Raw genomic sequence first — 15,359 nt, 5'->3', positions numbered from 1 at the left:
TATACTGCTGAAACATACATATGTCAGAACTTTACTCAATAACGCCTTCCACTTGGTAGTAGCGTGTGCTACGCCCGGAAAAAGCAACCTAGTTAGTGGTTTGACAAACACTCCGAGTATATTTCTGTCATAAAAAGCTTCTCAGCGATCTACTTTCAGATGCAGTTCGGAGTTGTCCCCACCACCCAATTTGTGGTAAAGATATAAAAGTAGCACGATGAAAATTGGAAGAGAAGCTCCGCCAAAATATTTTGGGAGGTATATCGCGCCTTGTATTTTTCCTCTGTACTTAAGGAAAAAAAAAAAACACTTATCTCATAAATTTAATATGTTTTCATCTGAGATAGGGCGTTTAATAAATTAATTGTTTGATGGTAATTTTTAGCCCTAATCTGAGATGGGATATTTTTGAAACAAGGTTCGAGATAGTTTTTTTTTGGTAAACTCTGAGAATTTTTTTGAAAAATATATTACACAATCATGTTTTTTTTCACAGTGGTAAATGATTTTGGAAGCCAATAGAAAAATAAAATTAAGGTTCGGTTGCCTATAACTCACTACAAAGTTATATCCTCACCTAAGCGGAATATAACGTCATTTCGGCTGCCAGTACGAAAACTTTCAGAATTAACCTAGAGAACCTTTTAAATCAAGATTTTTTTAATAAATGCTCTATTTCAGTTCTAAATGTATTGAATTTATGTTGAGATACGGCATTTCAACAACTTCTGAACTTGAGCTTAAGTCCGCTGATTTTCGATGCACGACTTAATTGAATAAAATTCTGAAATAGGTTATTTTGCAAACATTTTCTAATATAGGCCTTTTTGAAACGACAGCCGAGATAGAGCGATATTCCACTCAACAGTCAATAAGAAATCTTTTAGCACTTTTATTTATAGTTTTTATGTTATTTTAATTTTATCCTTTTTGAGCTCCACCCACACTAAGGAGATTCACATACACTCACGCACCTTGAATCGTAATTCACCCACTGGCGGCTCTGCATACGGCACGCCCATAAAGGCACGCATATGCCGCCCTTTATGCGAAACCCGATGACGACCGACCAGGACTCCACCATGTGGTAATTTCACTTTTAATATATCCGAAGTACGCGCTGAAATCGTATCGAAACAAACGCTCAATGTGAGCAGAAAAAGCGCGATAGAAAAGATGGTTGTAACGGTTAAATAGCCAACATTATGCTCATTGGACAGTGGATGCGATCGCCGCTGCTGGTGCACGTGCCGCCGTTGCTTTTGTTTGATCGGCAGCATTTCAATCAAATGACGATCATTTCGAGTTAACATATTCGCGCTTACTGAAGCGACTCAAGCGAATGTTGTTGGTTATAAGCGTTTTGTTAAGAATTGTTAAAAATCTCAGTGCGCAGTAAGGCAAAGAAAAAAAAAACAAGACAAAATACAAACTCAAATAAAATGAGAAATGAATGGGTATGTAGATTAAGATAAATCAGTTAAATTTTTGAGGTGTTAATTAACAAAAAAAGATCAACAAAAATTTTAGAACGTGTGCCACACTTTAAAATTTGTTTATTGTGTCTGTGTGTGTGTACGGAAATTAGATGGTGTCGAAACTTATGGGTGTTACTGTTCAGTGCTAAATTTTTGAAATTTGTTTGCACGCAATTCTAATGTAAAGCCTCAATCGGAAATTAGTAGAGCAACGAATTAATTATTAAAGCGCAATTATGGAATTGAAGCTTACATTTATTTCGTACAGTTGCTTATATTTTTGATCAGCAGAATTGTAGTATTTTGGTACATGTGGATTAGGGGTGTTATAAGAAAAGTACAAAGTACTTCAATACCAATATTACTACTACTACTTGGCTGTTTTCTGTTCAAAGAAGCCCAAATTGATCACGTCGTGGAAGTAATAGCACCAGTGGCCTGGATGCAAGAACTCTACGAATTCCAAATATCAACTCAAGATAGCGAAGCGCTATGTAGAAATGGAGTGCAATGACAAAAGGAAATTCACTCGGCCCTCACTTCTGCTCACTGAGAGCAGTGGGAGCACATTTTTAACGCACTAACAGTCCAACTTAATAATGGGCAAAATCGGACCACAAATACGATTTTTCTTACTATCTTAATGCTTGCGCCACCTGGCGGCGATTTTTTAAATATGTCGCTTTCTATTCTTGTATGTAATATGTGTTCCAAATATGAACCAAATCGGACCACAAATACGATATTTTGAAATATCTCGATCAATGCGCCACCTATCGGAGTTTTTTTCTTATTATTGTCATTGTCATCGGGTTCTGAACTATATTCCAAGTATCAAGCTTGTAGCTTATCGGGAAGTTAAATTTTAATCACAAAATTCGTCCACAACGGCCGTGCGGCCGGCTGGCCGGCTTGTTAAGTCAAGTTAAATAAAACCGTTTATATGGTGCCGTTTTAGTATCTACAAACAACTCAGATATTTGATGTTGATAGCAAGGTAGCACACAGAGGTTCGTGCTTCCGCTATTAAGCACAACTCGTTTTGTAGCGAGTTATTTAGCCAATGCCGCTAGTCTTTAATAAATGCCGCTAGATGGGTCTAACTCTCTTTTACGCGCTTAGCCTAGAGAGTTAAAAACAAGCTTACATACAAGTGAAGCTAATATAAAGCCAAATTAAACTTCCTTAACCCTAACGCCATAGTCGTAACCATACCCATATCCATAACCATCTCCAATGTGATCGATTAATGGTGCCTTAACCTAAAAATCGTGAAAATTTCATAAAAATTAAGAAAACGCAAAAAATTACAAACATACATATTCCACAAAAAATTAGTCTCTTAGTCATAACGTATCCAAAACAATGAATAAAAAGTTATTAAATTCACCAAATCTAATATTTTTAGGTTAAGGATATGGCGAAAAATTAAAAACCAATTGGTTGGCTATGATATGGTTATGGCGTTAGCGTTATGGGATGGCACCATTAATAGATTACATTGATTTCCATAAGGTAGGTTCGATCAGCTGTTTTATCTGGTTATGGCTTTATGGTTATAAATCACCATTAATTGGCCCTATAAGCGCGTTAAAAAGTATACTCCATTAAACATTTTTTTTCGTGTGACATTTCGGTTTGACGTTTTCACACATGTTTTACATTGTCGCAACGCATGCTTGCTTCGGTTAGATTAAAAAGGATCGTTCGTGTTCGTGAGGTAAATAAACATAGTACGTTTTTTATTAAGTTGGCTTGTAAATAGCACCGTTGCGTGCGGTCGTCTCAAGGTTAAAGCGAGTCCGATAAAACGACTGGTGCGATGAGGAACGTAGGGCTGCCTCGGAAAGATTGGAGGCTCCATGTAGGTGTGATGTCGTGACACGAAGAGGGAAAGGTTGGGTTAGATTGAAATGACCGGTCCGTGAGGATCTTATATAGACTGAATGAGTGTTACCGGTAGTTTGCTCCAAGACGAAACTGAAATACCCTATATAAAACCAGGCGACCTGAATTTTGAAATTCGTCCGTTACCATGGCAAATACTATAAGCGTTAATGAAAAATACTATGCTTTTTGCTGCTCTAGACCTGATAGCTGTGTCACTTCTAAAAGCTTAGCCTAGCGAGCGCAGGGCACGAGCACGAAACGTGCTCGATCGTTTCCTCCTATCAGAACGCCCATCATAGGCGTACAGTCCTATCTTTTTAATGATAGGAGGACCTGCACATGATCTTCGACGAACTTTGCAGCCCCGTAAATGTAAACATCACAGCACCCTATTAAAAGTTTAACTTCTAATTACTGTCCAAAAGAATTTGATAAGAGACTATTTGTAAAATGTTTTTATATGCAGTTAATGGTATATAGTTGTGGTCACAAGCAATAATCGCCAATGCTTTAATGTGGAGCTTAGGCTGATGACCACAGATATTTAAATACATAGTAACCTCAATATATATTTACGTGATAACGCTTTTATCAAACAACTTTTGAATTGGCACTTCGATTGTTACCAGTCAAATGCAGTTTTATTATTGCAGCTAATAGTGATGCGAAGACTTCAACGGCTTTTGTTGTTATACCATATGGTTAGCGATTGGTCTGATCGATATCGAGAGAAATTGGAAAATTTTGTCAAAATCCACCTATTACTTCAGTGAGCTAAGTTTGGTCACGTTGAAATGGCTGCCCGGGACCACACGTAGGCCAGCGATATTAACCCCGTTAAGATACCACGAAAAGATACCATTACCTTATCTCTCCGAACAATTTTGAGGACCTAAGAAAGGCTACCAGGTCCTTAACGTCATGCTCCACAACATGGTTCAGAGTATCTAGAAATTGAGCATCCAGAAAGCGCTGCCGTGCGCCTCTTAGTGCCGGGCAGTTGCAGATGTGGTGAACCACGGTTTCCTCCTCCCCATCCTCTTTATACTTAGGTTGTACACATGACGGAACCCATTTTGGCAAGATTTCCTTCGATGTCCAACACACCGGTGCTTGTAGCAATCTTTCGTCGGCTTTACGGTGGATGTGCTCTTTTTTTTCTTTGTTCGAGAGAAAAGTTCTTCGAAAGATTTATGGACCTCTACGCGTTGGCGATGGCGAGTACCGAAGAAGATTTAATGATGAGCTGTACGAGCTATACGCAGACATCAACATAGTCCAGCGAATTGATGCTCCGGCCAAGAAAGTATTTCTATCGGAACCCGCCTATGGAAGCAGAGGTAGAGGGCGGCCCCCACTCCATTGGAAGGACCAGGTGGAAAACGATTTGAACTCCCTTGTGACCAATTGGCGCCGGTTGGCGGAGCGAAGGAGTGACTGGCGCGCCCTGTTGGACGGCCATAACCGTTTAGACGGTTAAGCGCCAATTAAGTAAGTAAGTAAGGGCATAGCTAAGCGTTCTTGGCCAGAAAGAATCTGCCTGGTTGAACCCTGCCGAGCGAGTTCATCTGCAATGCTTTTTCCCGCAATGTTCATATGTCGCGGATTCCATGTAAGGTGTTCACGGTTCTGTTGGGCCATCTCTTCAGAATTGAACGAGTAGGGGAAAAGAGGTTTGATGGCAATGTGGCTGTCGCTGAAAAAAAGGTTTCTTGCTGATGTTGTGTGGCCCTATCCTAACTGCGGCTTGCAGACTGATCTGGTAGTCTAAATGCGAGTTGAAGGTTAAGGTATTAAGTATACTCCACCTCCAACTTTACCGTTTACATTAGAGGCGTCCGTGTATATGGAAATGTGCCCTCAGCAGCAAGGGACCTATAAGACAACGCTCAATAATCCCTACTGGGAATGTTTATCATAAAGTTAGTTACCGCAACTGTTGTGGTTGCACAGTGATCCGTGCTAGGATGAAGAAAGCTGCATTTTTTATAGTATACTAGAGTGTCCTGTCGTATTGTTATTCCAACAGGAGAACTGCCTTAAGCTCAGGGCTGGCGTTGCCGCTGCTCGATAACCAGCTAGACCCAATGGAAGGATTTCAAAAATTATCTGACGAGCTTGTATAGGCGTTGTCTTTGGAGCACCACTTATACTGATAATGCTAGATCTGTGTACTTTATTTTGACGACTTGCTCAAGGCTGTCCACCATACGACTATCCCATATAGCAGTATGGGACGGATAATCGTGTTATAAATCCAGCTACATTCGGTTGAGTTCCCATTTTTTGCCAATGGCTCTTTTGAACGTACATAGTGTACGTTTTCTTTTGTCGCTGAATGACGTTTTCCAATTCAGATTTTTGTCCACGCCTAGAAATTTTGCCTTATCTGCCAGGTTTAGGCGCACATCATTTAATTCTGGCAGGTTTAGCGGTGGTAGTTTGTATCGTTTGATATATAAAACAAGCTGAACTTTATCAGAATTGACGCTGAGTCCACATCGGGAGGCCCATAGGGAAAACTCCCGCAATTAACTATCCCCGCATCAAGTCACATAAAGTTTGAGGGGACTTGCCTTTGTAAGCAATCGCTAGGTCATCAGCATATGCCACAATCTTCCCGCTCCCTCAACTAGTATCTCTTAATAATTAAATTACCGATACCCTCACTAACCTAACCTCCATAGTAGAGGTGAACGGAAACTACCCTGGGTTGTGCCCTTTGCGACATAGCGTATTATATCAACCTTCCCCTGTCAAGAAAGCACATTCCTTCCTTTGAGTACTTGATCTTGAGTGAGCTACTTCTTTATTTAATAAACATGTAATCTAATCATTATATAGACACCGATTATCAGGATCACCCCAGGCTTAAAATTTATTCCTGCAGGCTAGTGGTTCCAGCTCATCAAACTCATGTCTTTCTGCCTTTACACTTTTTTCCGAAAATAAGTCTTGCTGCAATATTTATCGTGTTGGGTGTTATTTCGTGCTAGCCGGTAGTCCATTTCTTCCCTGCGGCAGTTTGGAGATATGTCATTGTGCTTTTAGAAAGCAGGTATGAGAGGCGAGTGCCAAAAAAACATTGGCAATCCGTTGCGATTGTAGCTTTCCGATATCTTAGATTTAAGCTGCGACAAAATAGTCGATGTTACGATTTTAAAAAACCATCATCGCATCGTGTTTCATCTGGTTGTTTTATTTTCGATTGTGGGAAAGCCACGTAGGTTAATTTAACTTCTAATTTTTAAATCTGTTTCATATTCAGAACCATAATTAAATCGTTGAGATGGCTTAACTTTACCATTGTGAGGCTACACTTTCTTTTCCCTACCTGGCATTGATGTCGCCAATGATGATTTTATATCATGGCAGTGTAATGATTGAATGTTCATTGCAGGCGTCCATAGAATACGTTCAGGGCCCTAAAGTTCTTCCCCTCTTGAAAACGAAGTCTCTCTCACACCAAGAATCAGACACAGAAGTTCCCTCCTCTACACGTCCTGGCAATCACATTACTTGGATGGTGGCGATGCTAGCTTTTGCCTATAAGTAGTATCTACATCAAGAATTGCGAAATCAGAACGATAAGAAACAGGCATTCTGAAGCATGCCCTTTAATGAAAGGTAGATATTATAGCAGTATTTAAAAAGTGCACTGGTATATTGGAAAAAGAATACTTATTTCTCACACAGTATGTACGTCTGAAGTTCGTAGCTGAGTTCATTGCCCCTCATGAATAAGAAGCGAGTATTTTCTCAGACTCGATTTTTTGAGTTAAATGTAGCTGGTTTGTTTTTGCTCCAGAAAGAAAGTACCCATTATATTCGGTGACACTCGAAGTACGACTCCCTTACTTGCTTGTGAACAGGTCCAATGATTTAATATCAAACAAGATTTTAAATTTAGTTAAATTTTCTGCTTTCAGTCAATGAACCGAATCAGTCTAATATCATGAGTAATGTATTAAGTTCACTCTGTGTCAATGAATTTAATCAATTTAATGCATATTCAAAAAAAAAAAAAAAAAAAACAAAAGGTTGCCTAAATAATTTAGTTTAATATTTTACGAATTAATTGATTAAATTAAATGGTATAAGCAAAAAAACAAACAATCAAAAAATAATAAAAAAAATTTTTTAAGTTAAACGTTTTGATTGAAAAGAATACTTATGTACATGAAGTAATAATAATACTAAAAGTTAAAAAATAATTAGGTAGGTCCTAGGTACTAGTCATCACACTCCTCATCAATCTAGGACGTTGATCAGACAATTAAATATAAGCGTTGGGCGCGTGAAATTTCTAAATATGTGAGGCGTAGCATAACCTGATTAAGGTTCAGTTGACTTATGACTATCAATAGAAATTTGACGCTTACAGCGCTTTTGTGATGACTAGTACCTAGCACCTACCTAATTATTTTCTAGCCTTTAGTATTATTATTATTTCATGTAAGTATTGTTTCAATAAAACCGTTTAACTTAAATTTTTTTTAAATTATTTTATTTTCAAGCTTTTAGCCTTATTTAATTGCCTATTATTTCTCATTGTAGTCCATTTAGTGTCTCATTATTAGAAAGACTCTTTCCTGACAATTTTTTACAATCTAAGTTCTCAATACATAATCCTTCCAAAGACTTTACTCGACTCTGCGCCACGTATGCTTGTCCCTCCTCCACCTCCAAAATATTTTTATGTCACTTCTACCGGACTGTATATAATATTCGTTCCAAATATGGACCAAATTGGACCACAAATACGATTTTTTTTAATATCTCGATCCTTGCGCCATCTAGCGCCGATTTTTTCATAGGTCTCTTTCTATTCTTGTATGTATTATGTGTTCCAAATATGAGCAAAATGGGACAAGAAATACGATTTTTTTTAATATCTCGATCCTTGCGCCACCTAGCGGCGATTTTTCTTCATAGGTCGCTTTCTATTCATGTATGTATTATGTGTTCCAAATATTGGTTCATATTCGGACCACAAATACGATTTATTGTAATATTTCGATCCATGCGCCACCTATCGGAGTTTGTTTTCTTATTATTGCATCGTCATCGGGTTCCGAACTATTATGCAAGTTTCAAGCTTGTAGCTGATCGGGTAGTTACTTAAATTTCAATTATGAAATTCGTGCCAGCCAGTCAGCCAACCAGCCAGCCTAATCTGTCAAGTCAAGCTAAATAAAACTGTTTAAAAACGACTGACATTATAAACTTTCTCCAACTGAGCGGCGTTGTTGTCAAAGACGTTTCCATTAGGTCACATAGGTAACTGATTCGAACTCGATAAAGCAGTACGCGATCTTACCTAACTAAAACGCAGCGGCTACGCTGGTTAGGCCATGTTATGTGAGTGAAAGATGACACTACGGCTATGAAAGTATTTTTATCGGAGTCCGCCTATAGAAGCATAGGAAGAGGACGGCCCCCACTCCGCTGGAACGACCAAGTGGAAATCTATATAATTCCCTTGCTGTGACTCGTTGGCGCCAGTTAGCAGAGCGCAGAAGCGATTGGCGCACCTTGTTGGACATTTATAACCCTTTAAAGGGTTAAGCCCCAATTAAGGAAGGACTTTAGGACATTTTTGGATTATTTCGGGCTAGTTCATTTTAAGACTATTTAAAATATTTTCTGCATTGTTTTTTATATAATTTCGGTGCAATTTCACTACTATTTATCATGTAAGCGCAGCCACAATTGTAGGTTGTCAACTGTCCCACTGTGCATTCGATAGACACTAGTTCGTAGATAGTTATAGTGCGAAACTGGCCTATTTTCTGCAGGGAGCCTCCAATATTTCACTTAGTTATCAGTGATGGGAAATGCTCTAGTGCTGCTATAACAACGCCGTCTGTTTTCTAAATTTGTATCGATTTATGATTATCGATGTATGATTTGAATAACTTTTTCGTCCTCTGCCCTTTACTTACTGCTTGGAACAATTGGCCACTTTAACGCTTCTCAGATTTGATTTTATAATTATCTTTCAGTTAAGAAAAAAAAAAAAATCCAAAACAAAAAGTCCTTGGCTTTGAGAGAGAGGTAACATTACTTATAACATATCACGCAGAGAGAAGCGTTTATAAACCTTTAAGGTCCAAACACGATTGACTTTTGCGTCGTTTTGGTGTTAGCGTTTCTCTGAAATAACGCACGTTGAAAGTTCCCCTGCCACAATAAACGCAAAAGAAAAACAATTATTTTCTGCTTCATTTATCCATATCTCTCTATCTTCTTCCAACTCTTTCTCAGTCCTATTTTCTTTCCCTCTTTTCTCTTCTTTCTAGTTCTTCTCCATCCCTTATTTCCAGTCCCAGTTCCAGTTACAGTCCTAGCCCAAGTAAAAGTCACAGTCTCATTTTCAGTCCTAGATACAGTCGGTCCCTGGTCCATTTCTCGAAAAAAAGTATCGTAAATACCAATCTAGGCAAAGTGCTACCTATATACCACATTTCAAGCAAATCGAATCATGAATAAAATTTGTTCGAATAGATCGGTTCCTGGTCCACTTCCCAGAAAGAAACTTCACGAGAACACTCTCTGGCTCGCTTGCTTTATGCCAACTCCAAACGGCATCTGCGAGGCAGATGAGTTTTTACTGGGAGCTTTTCATGGCAGAAATACACTCTGAGCGCTTGCCAAACACTGTCGAGAGGCGACCCCGCTTAGAAAAATAACTTTTAAATTGAAAAAACTTGTTTCTAAAATTTTGATGTTGCTTTGCCCGTGGCGTAAAACCAGGATCTTCGGTATGGTAGCCGGAACACGCTACCATCACACTACAGCCGCCGCCAACTGTCGATCTATATTTTGGATCTAATTAGCACGCCTTGTCAGAAGTTCAACTATGTCATTATTCCGATTCGCTATTTAAGAGCCATTGGGATTTAAAGATGGATATCGATCACGAGTGCACGAAACGAGCCCTGATTATCTCATATATTTGTGCTCATCGCCAGACCATGGGCCAAGGTCACGAAGAATAGATAGGTGGCAAGAACGGTGTAAGGAGTTCAGGAAAGGACGCTGGACTTCGAAATATAGCGGAATGGTACTAGCGCAAGCACGGCGAACTAAACTACCTTTCTGTCCACATTATCCCACCGAATTAGTCTGGTTTAATTGGGCTACTTAAAGGCAGTACGCTACCCCAACTTCCAATAAAAAATGACCATGAGCCTATGTATGCTTCTATGTACCGGAGCGACTCAGGGTTTTAATCGATAAACTGTGTCATAAGGTGGTATATTTGCTTTCCAGCTTGTGCAGCAGCATAGTGTCACCTTCTAAGAGTTTCGATCCTTTGACTTCAGATTATAATGAAGTTTAGTCTCCCGTACCTTATTTTCATTATACCTTTGAAGAACATAACTATACGAATTAAGAAATAAGATACATTTATAGATAATTCATTGAAATACTTCATATTTAAATTAATAGAGCAATTAAGGCAACGCTTGGCGCACAAATGGCGGCTGTCAAAGAACATAATAAAATCCAATTCAATATTCGAGACGAAAAGAAAGAATGAAGTGATCGCACGCGGGGGACGTGCAGTATTATAATAATTTTCCAAAAAAAAATCAAGAGAGGCACTATTAAAACAAAACTTCTTCAAGCGAACATAATGGCTAAAATATAATATAAAAATAACTGTGAATAGGGGTTATTAATTAAAAAAATTCAATAATTTACTGTTGCAGGCTGTTTTCGTGTATGAATTTGAGGTGTGTTAGAAAATACAGCTGCTATTAAAGGTAATTCTATCAATTTATTGTTGTAGTACTCTATTTTGCATAGATACAATTTTCTAATGGTAGTGCTAGGATAAGTACCCTCTGCGTTGGGATTAGAGCATTCTCAGGGCCAAAATCTAAAAGCACCTTACATCAATATTGGTCCAAAGATAACTGACCGACAGTCCGCAGTATAATATTGTGGCGAATGGTGGCATCACTATGCTGTTAGTAAATAAACAAACAACAACAAAAGCAGCAAGCAGCCACACTTATGTACATGTACTCATTAAAGCAAGCAAGAAAACTAATTTACAAGGCAACGAAGAATATTTCATACAAATGACTAGCAGCTTGAAGCAGAGAGATTATTTCACATATCAGAAGTTGTTACAGCAATTTCCCAAAATTCATTACAATGTACTGATAGGTAATTTTTTGACCTTTCCTCAAATCATATATTGACTAAGAGGCAATATGTTATGTAATTCTTTCGTTGACAATCCCAGACAGCGAGCCAAAATTAGCGTGCATAAACATCAAAAAAATGCTTCTCCCACCATCACCACCGCCACAGAAGTTGACGAAGCCATCAACACTAAAGCCTGGAAATCCTTGTAATCATGGAAAGTAATATTAACCGATATCTCTGTTAAACACTGTTCTGCTACCTCATTTTACAGAAATCTATGGGTAGCCAGCATGATTTCTGAAAACTGCATAGCACCACTACCGCGATAAATGTCATTAGCACTCAAATAAATTGCGGGTTAAATCAAGAAACGCCTCACCATAGGACATTACTCATTCCGATGACACTTAATGACTTTATTCCATGAGGCCTAATTCACCGGTTGTCTTGCTGTTAAGGAGTCTGCTTCACTGCCGGCGATTTCAAGTCTTAAAGAAAGCCTTGGGGAATGTCAACTTGCTTTGGCCGCAAACCCACTCTGGGACTAAATGTTCTTCGGCTCCCATTTACACCAAGTGTTTGACGTTCTGCTATGTCTCTAAGCCATAGAATATCATAGTCATCTTTATTTCAAAGGCGGTAAATGCTCTCGTCTTTCCCAAAGTCTTTAGGCCAATCAGCATATCCTTTTAAAAACGAAGGAACATTTGATTGATATAGTAAGAGAGACGCGAACGGCTCTTCATTCGGTTGTTTATAGAGGGATCCCTCGAGAGCACATAATTTGTGCTGGTCGAGAATTGGTACGCTATAGTGCTGTTCTTTCCCTAATGCTTTCTGAGTTTATACCACCCTCTATTGAGGAAATGTCCCTGGCGCTGTCGGATAGAGTTAAGTATCTTGTGTGGCGAAAGGGGCTAGGGCTTCTATCATACTATTGTCGATTTTCTTTCTATGACGTTCTGGTCTGATGTAGCGATTGGCGATTGGCGATTGGCGATCGATGGAATATGTAGGGACTTTCGTACAACACCTGCAATGGCACTAAACGTAAAGCTGAATATGTAGCCAGTTGTTGACATCGTTGGAAAAATGTCCATAGCCCGAACATCAGTCAATACTGCTCCGGTTTCATCCCTGATACTCTCATACTACGCCGTGCCCTACTACCACTCATATTCCCTCAAAAAAAAAAAAAAAAAAAAAAAAAATAAAAATAAAAAAAAACTCCCAGTGCTCGATGGAGACTTGATGGTTTACTAAAGTTCGTCCTTTCATGGTTATTAAAGGGTCAATAGGGCACTACCCAATGGCGGTCTATGGGGTACGCGTTAATATAGTACTAGAAACTTCAGGTGTTTTACAGAGGTGTAATCATCCAGTTACTCTTTGCCTAGCTGACCAGCCTTTTCGAGGATGCGAAATTATCTCGGCGAGGCGAAAATATCTCTGCCAAGACGTCTTTGAATGTCTACAGGTGATATTCATTTTTGATGTGCGTCTTTTGCGTAATTTTATCGTTGCCATGCAGCGACTCGGTTAGCAATGGGGAGCCACTATCACCATTTGAGTATGCAGTAAAGTAAGGTGGCAAGTGAGCTGTTCTTTATCTAAACAGCTGCCAACTACTCCAGGTGAGTCAATAGACTAATGCATCCATGGTGTTATCCGAATATGTTTGACGATCAAGCGGGCGAACCCAACTAAGTACCAGAACTTTGTAAATAAAATAATTCCGCACTCTTGGAAAAGTCTTAAAGTTGTTTGGGATCTAGCTAAATTATTGCACCAAGATCTAGAGCTCTGCCGCACCTAATAGCTACAGCCTTGATCTCGCGAGCGTAGGATACGAGTACGGAACGTGCTCAACCGTTTTTTCCTACAGCCCACACTTCCTACATATCCTGATACGGACGTGGTCTAACTTATAATCACGTGACGCTAGAAGGCAGTGTCCAGTTAGTGTGCTTAGAGCCTTAAGTTCCCTCACTTAGTGCATCTTATATGGTAATATTTGCACTTCATCTTAGAAATCTCGTAGCCACGCGCTTCGATCCACCCCTTTACTGTTTGATAGATCATATGCAAGTCCTGCCGTCTTTTAATTTCTCCCAAGCGGACTGAGACGACTATCGTATATTCATCGAGTGCCAATTAGTCGGCAATCCAACCTAACTTAACTAAATATGTTTTACTGTATTTTTCTATTACACCTCGTAAAAATAAATGCTTTGTACACTTTTAGCGTGTTATTTGCTATGTTAAATTTTAAAGCGAGTGTAGTATAGCCGATCGATGATAATAATCTAAGATTTTATCGGAAGGAGGGGCTGAATTTAATGTAAAACAAGAACAATATTGATTTGGCATACCTAAGACAACACATTCGTTGCAGTAAACATACAACATGCAACACTGTTATAATTAGCTCTATATGCAATTTTAGGTAAGAAAACAAAAAACTGAGCACGCTGACCGGTGCTTTTGATACTTTTTTACTCTTTTGGGCAACGCACTTGACCACAATCAAAAATCAGTGGAACGGTAACAAAAATTTAGTAAAACAAGTAAGGACGGGACTGTCTTCGGCTGTGCCGAAGATTTCATACCTTTCATGAATGGGACTGAACAATAATCTTATACCATTCGTAATCTCCAAATAACGCGCTGTATAAGATAAGAAATATATAGTAAACAGATGTACATACCTAAACGATTTTAAGATAAATATAAAAGAATGACAAAAAACCCCTTATCTGAACGATCGGTTGTATGGGAGATATATGTTATAGTGGTCCGATCCTATCGGATCCGACAAATGTCTAATATAATATAAAAATACATCCTTTTAACAAATTTCATTGAGATTTCTCAAAATTTGAGGGACTAGTTTGCGTTCAAACAGACGGACGGACATACTGACATGGCTATATCAACTCAGTTCGTCGCCCTGATCAATTCGGTATACTTAATGGTGAGTCTATCTTCTATATTTCTTAACGTTACAAACATCGGACCAAAGTTAATATCCCATTTCATATTAATGAAAGGTATACAAATTGAATGTAAGTGCAAGTACAAGTGTATGTTTGTTGGTGTATGCATCTTACATGCAGTAAACACTTGAGTGTTACAAAAAATTTAATGGATGCTGCCATGGCACTGGTCTTTAACTTATCTTTATTTGGCAAAAACTCGCCGACCGACAGTGAACGTTATTAACATTGAAGTTTAGTCGATGGTTTTAGTTAGACTTCTAGATTTTTATGTACATAGATACATAAATATCTAATTATTAGGCACTAGGTCATTATGCTGCTAAGTTGCTGTATGCTGCTTCGTCTGCGCAGTAAGTTGTGCCACCACATTTGCCTACTTACCTTAAATGGTAATTGACAAGATAGCTTGTTTATTTACTTGTTTTCAGTATTTTTTATGAATAATGATGAATAGCTTAATGTATATAGCACGTTAGTATGTATGTATGTATATATGTAATACTCCTATATTGCTAGCACAATATGCTCGCAATGAGTTTTGAATTCGAAATCAAAATAAAGAGAAGACAAGTAAGGAAGGCTAAGTTCGGGTGTAACCGAACATTACATACACAGCTGAGAGCTTTGGAGACAAAATAAGGGAAAATCACGATGTAGGAAAATGAACCTAGGGTAACCCCGGACTGTAAATCTGTGTAGAAATGAGAAAAACTGAAATAAGCATGAAAACAAATACCAGCAGGATAGCCTAGTGGTTAAGGCAACTGCAGTTTCACCTTGTGATTCACAGTTCGAATCTCGGTGAAACCTTTGAAAACATTACAAAATT

General features: G+C 38.6%; 1 protein-coding gene across 1 annotated transcript in view; it reads right to left on the bottom strand.

The window, feature by feature from the left end:
• The window catches only part of LOC137250449 (venom carboxylesterase-6), a 32,654-nt gene extending 31,315 nt beyond the window's left edge, over nucleotides 1-1,339 (bottom strand). Inside the window, exon 1 of the mRNA XM_067783288.1 lies at nucleotides 975-1,339. Coding sequence (XP_067639389.1) covers nucleotides 975-1,313 — 339 coding nt within the window. The 5' untranslated portion in view covers nucleotides 1,314-1,339. The remainder of the gene's footprint in view (nucleotides 1-974) is intronic.
• Between the last annotated feature and the right edge of the window lie 14,020 nt (nucleotides 1,340-15,359).

Source organism: Eurosta solidaginis, chromosome 4, assembly GCF_040869045.1.
Source record: "Eurosta solidaginis isolate ZX-2024a chromosome 4, ASM4086904v1, whole genome shotgun sequence".
Lineage (NCBI taxonomy): Eukaryota > Metazoa > Arthropoda > Insecta > Diptera > Tephritidae > Eurosta > Eurosta solidaginis.
The sequence above is the reverse complement of the archived record's forward strand: the minus strand, read 5'-3'. Positions and strand labels throughout refer to the sequence as shown.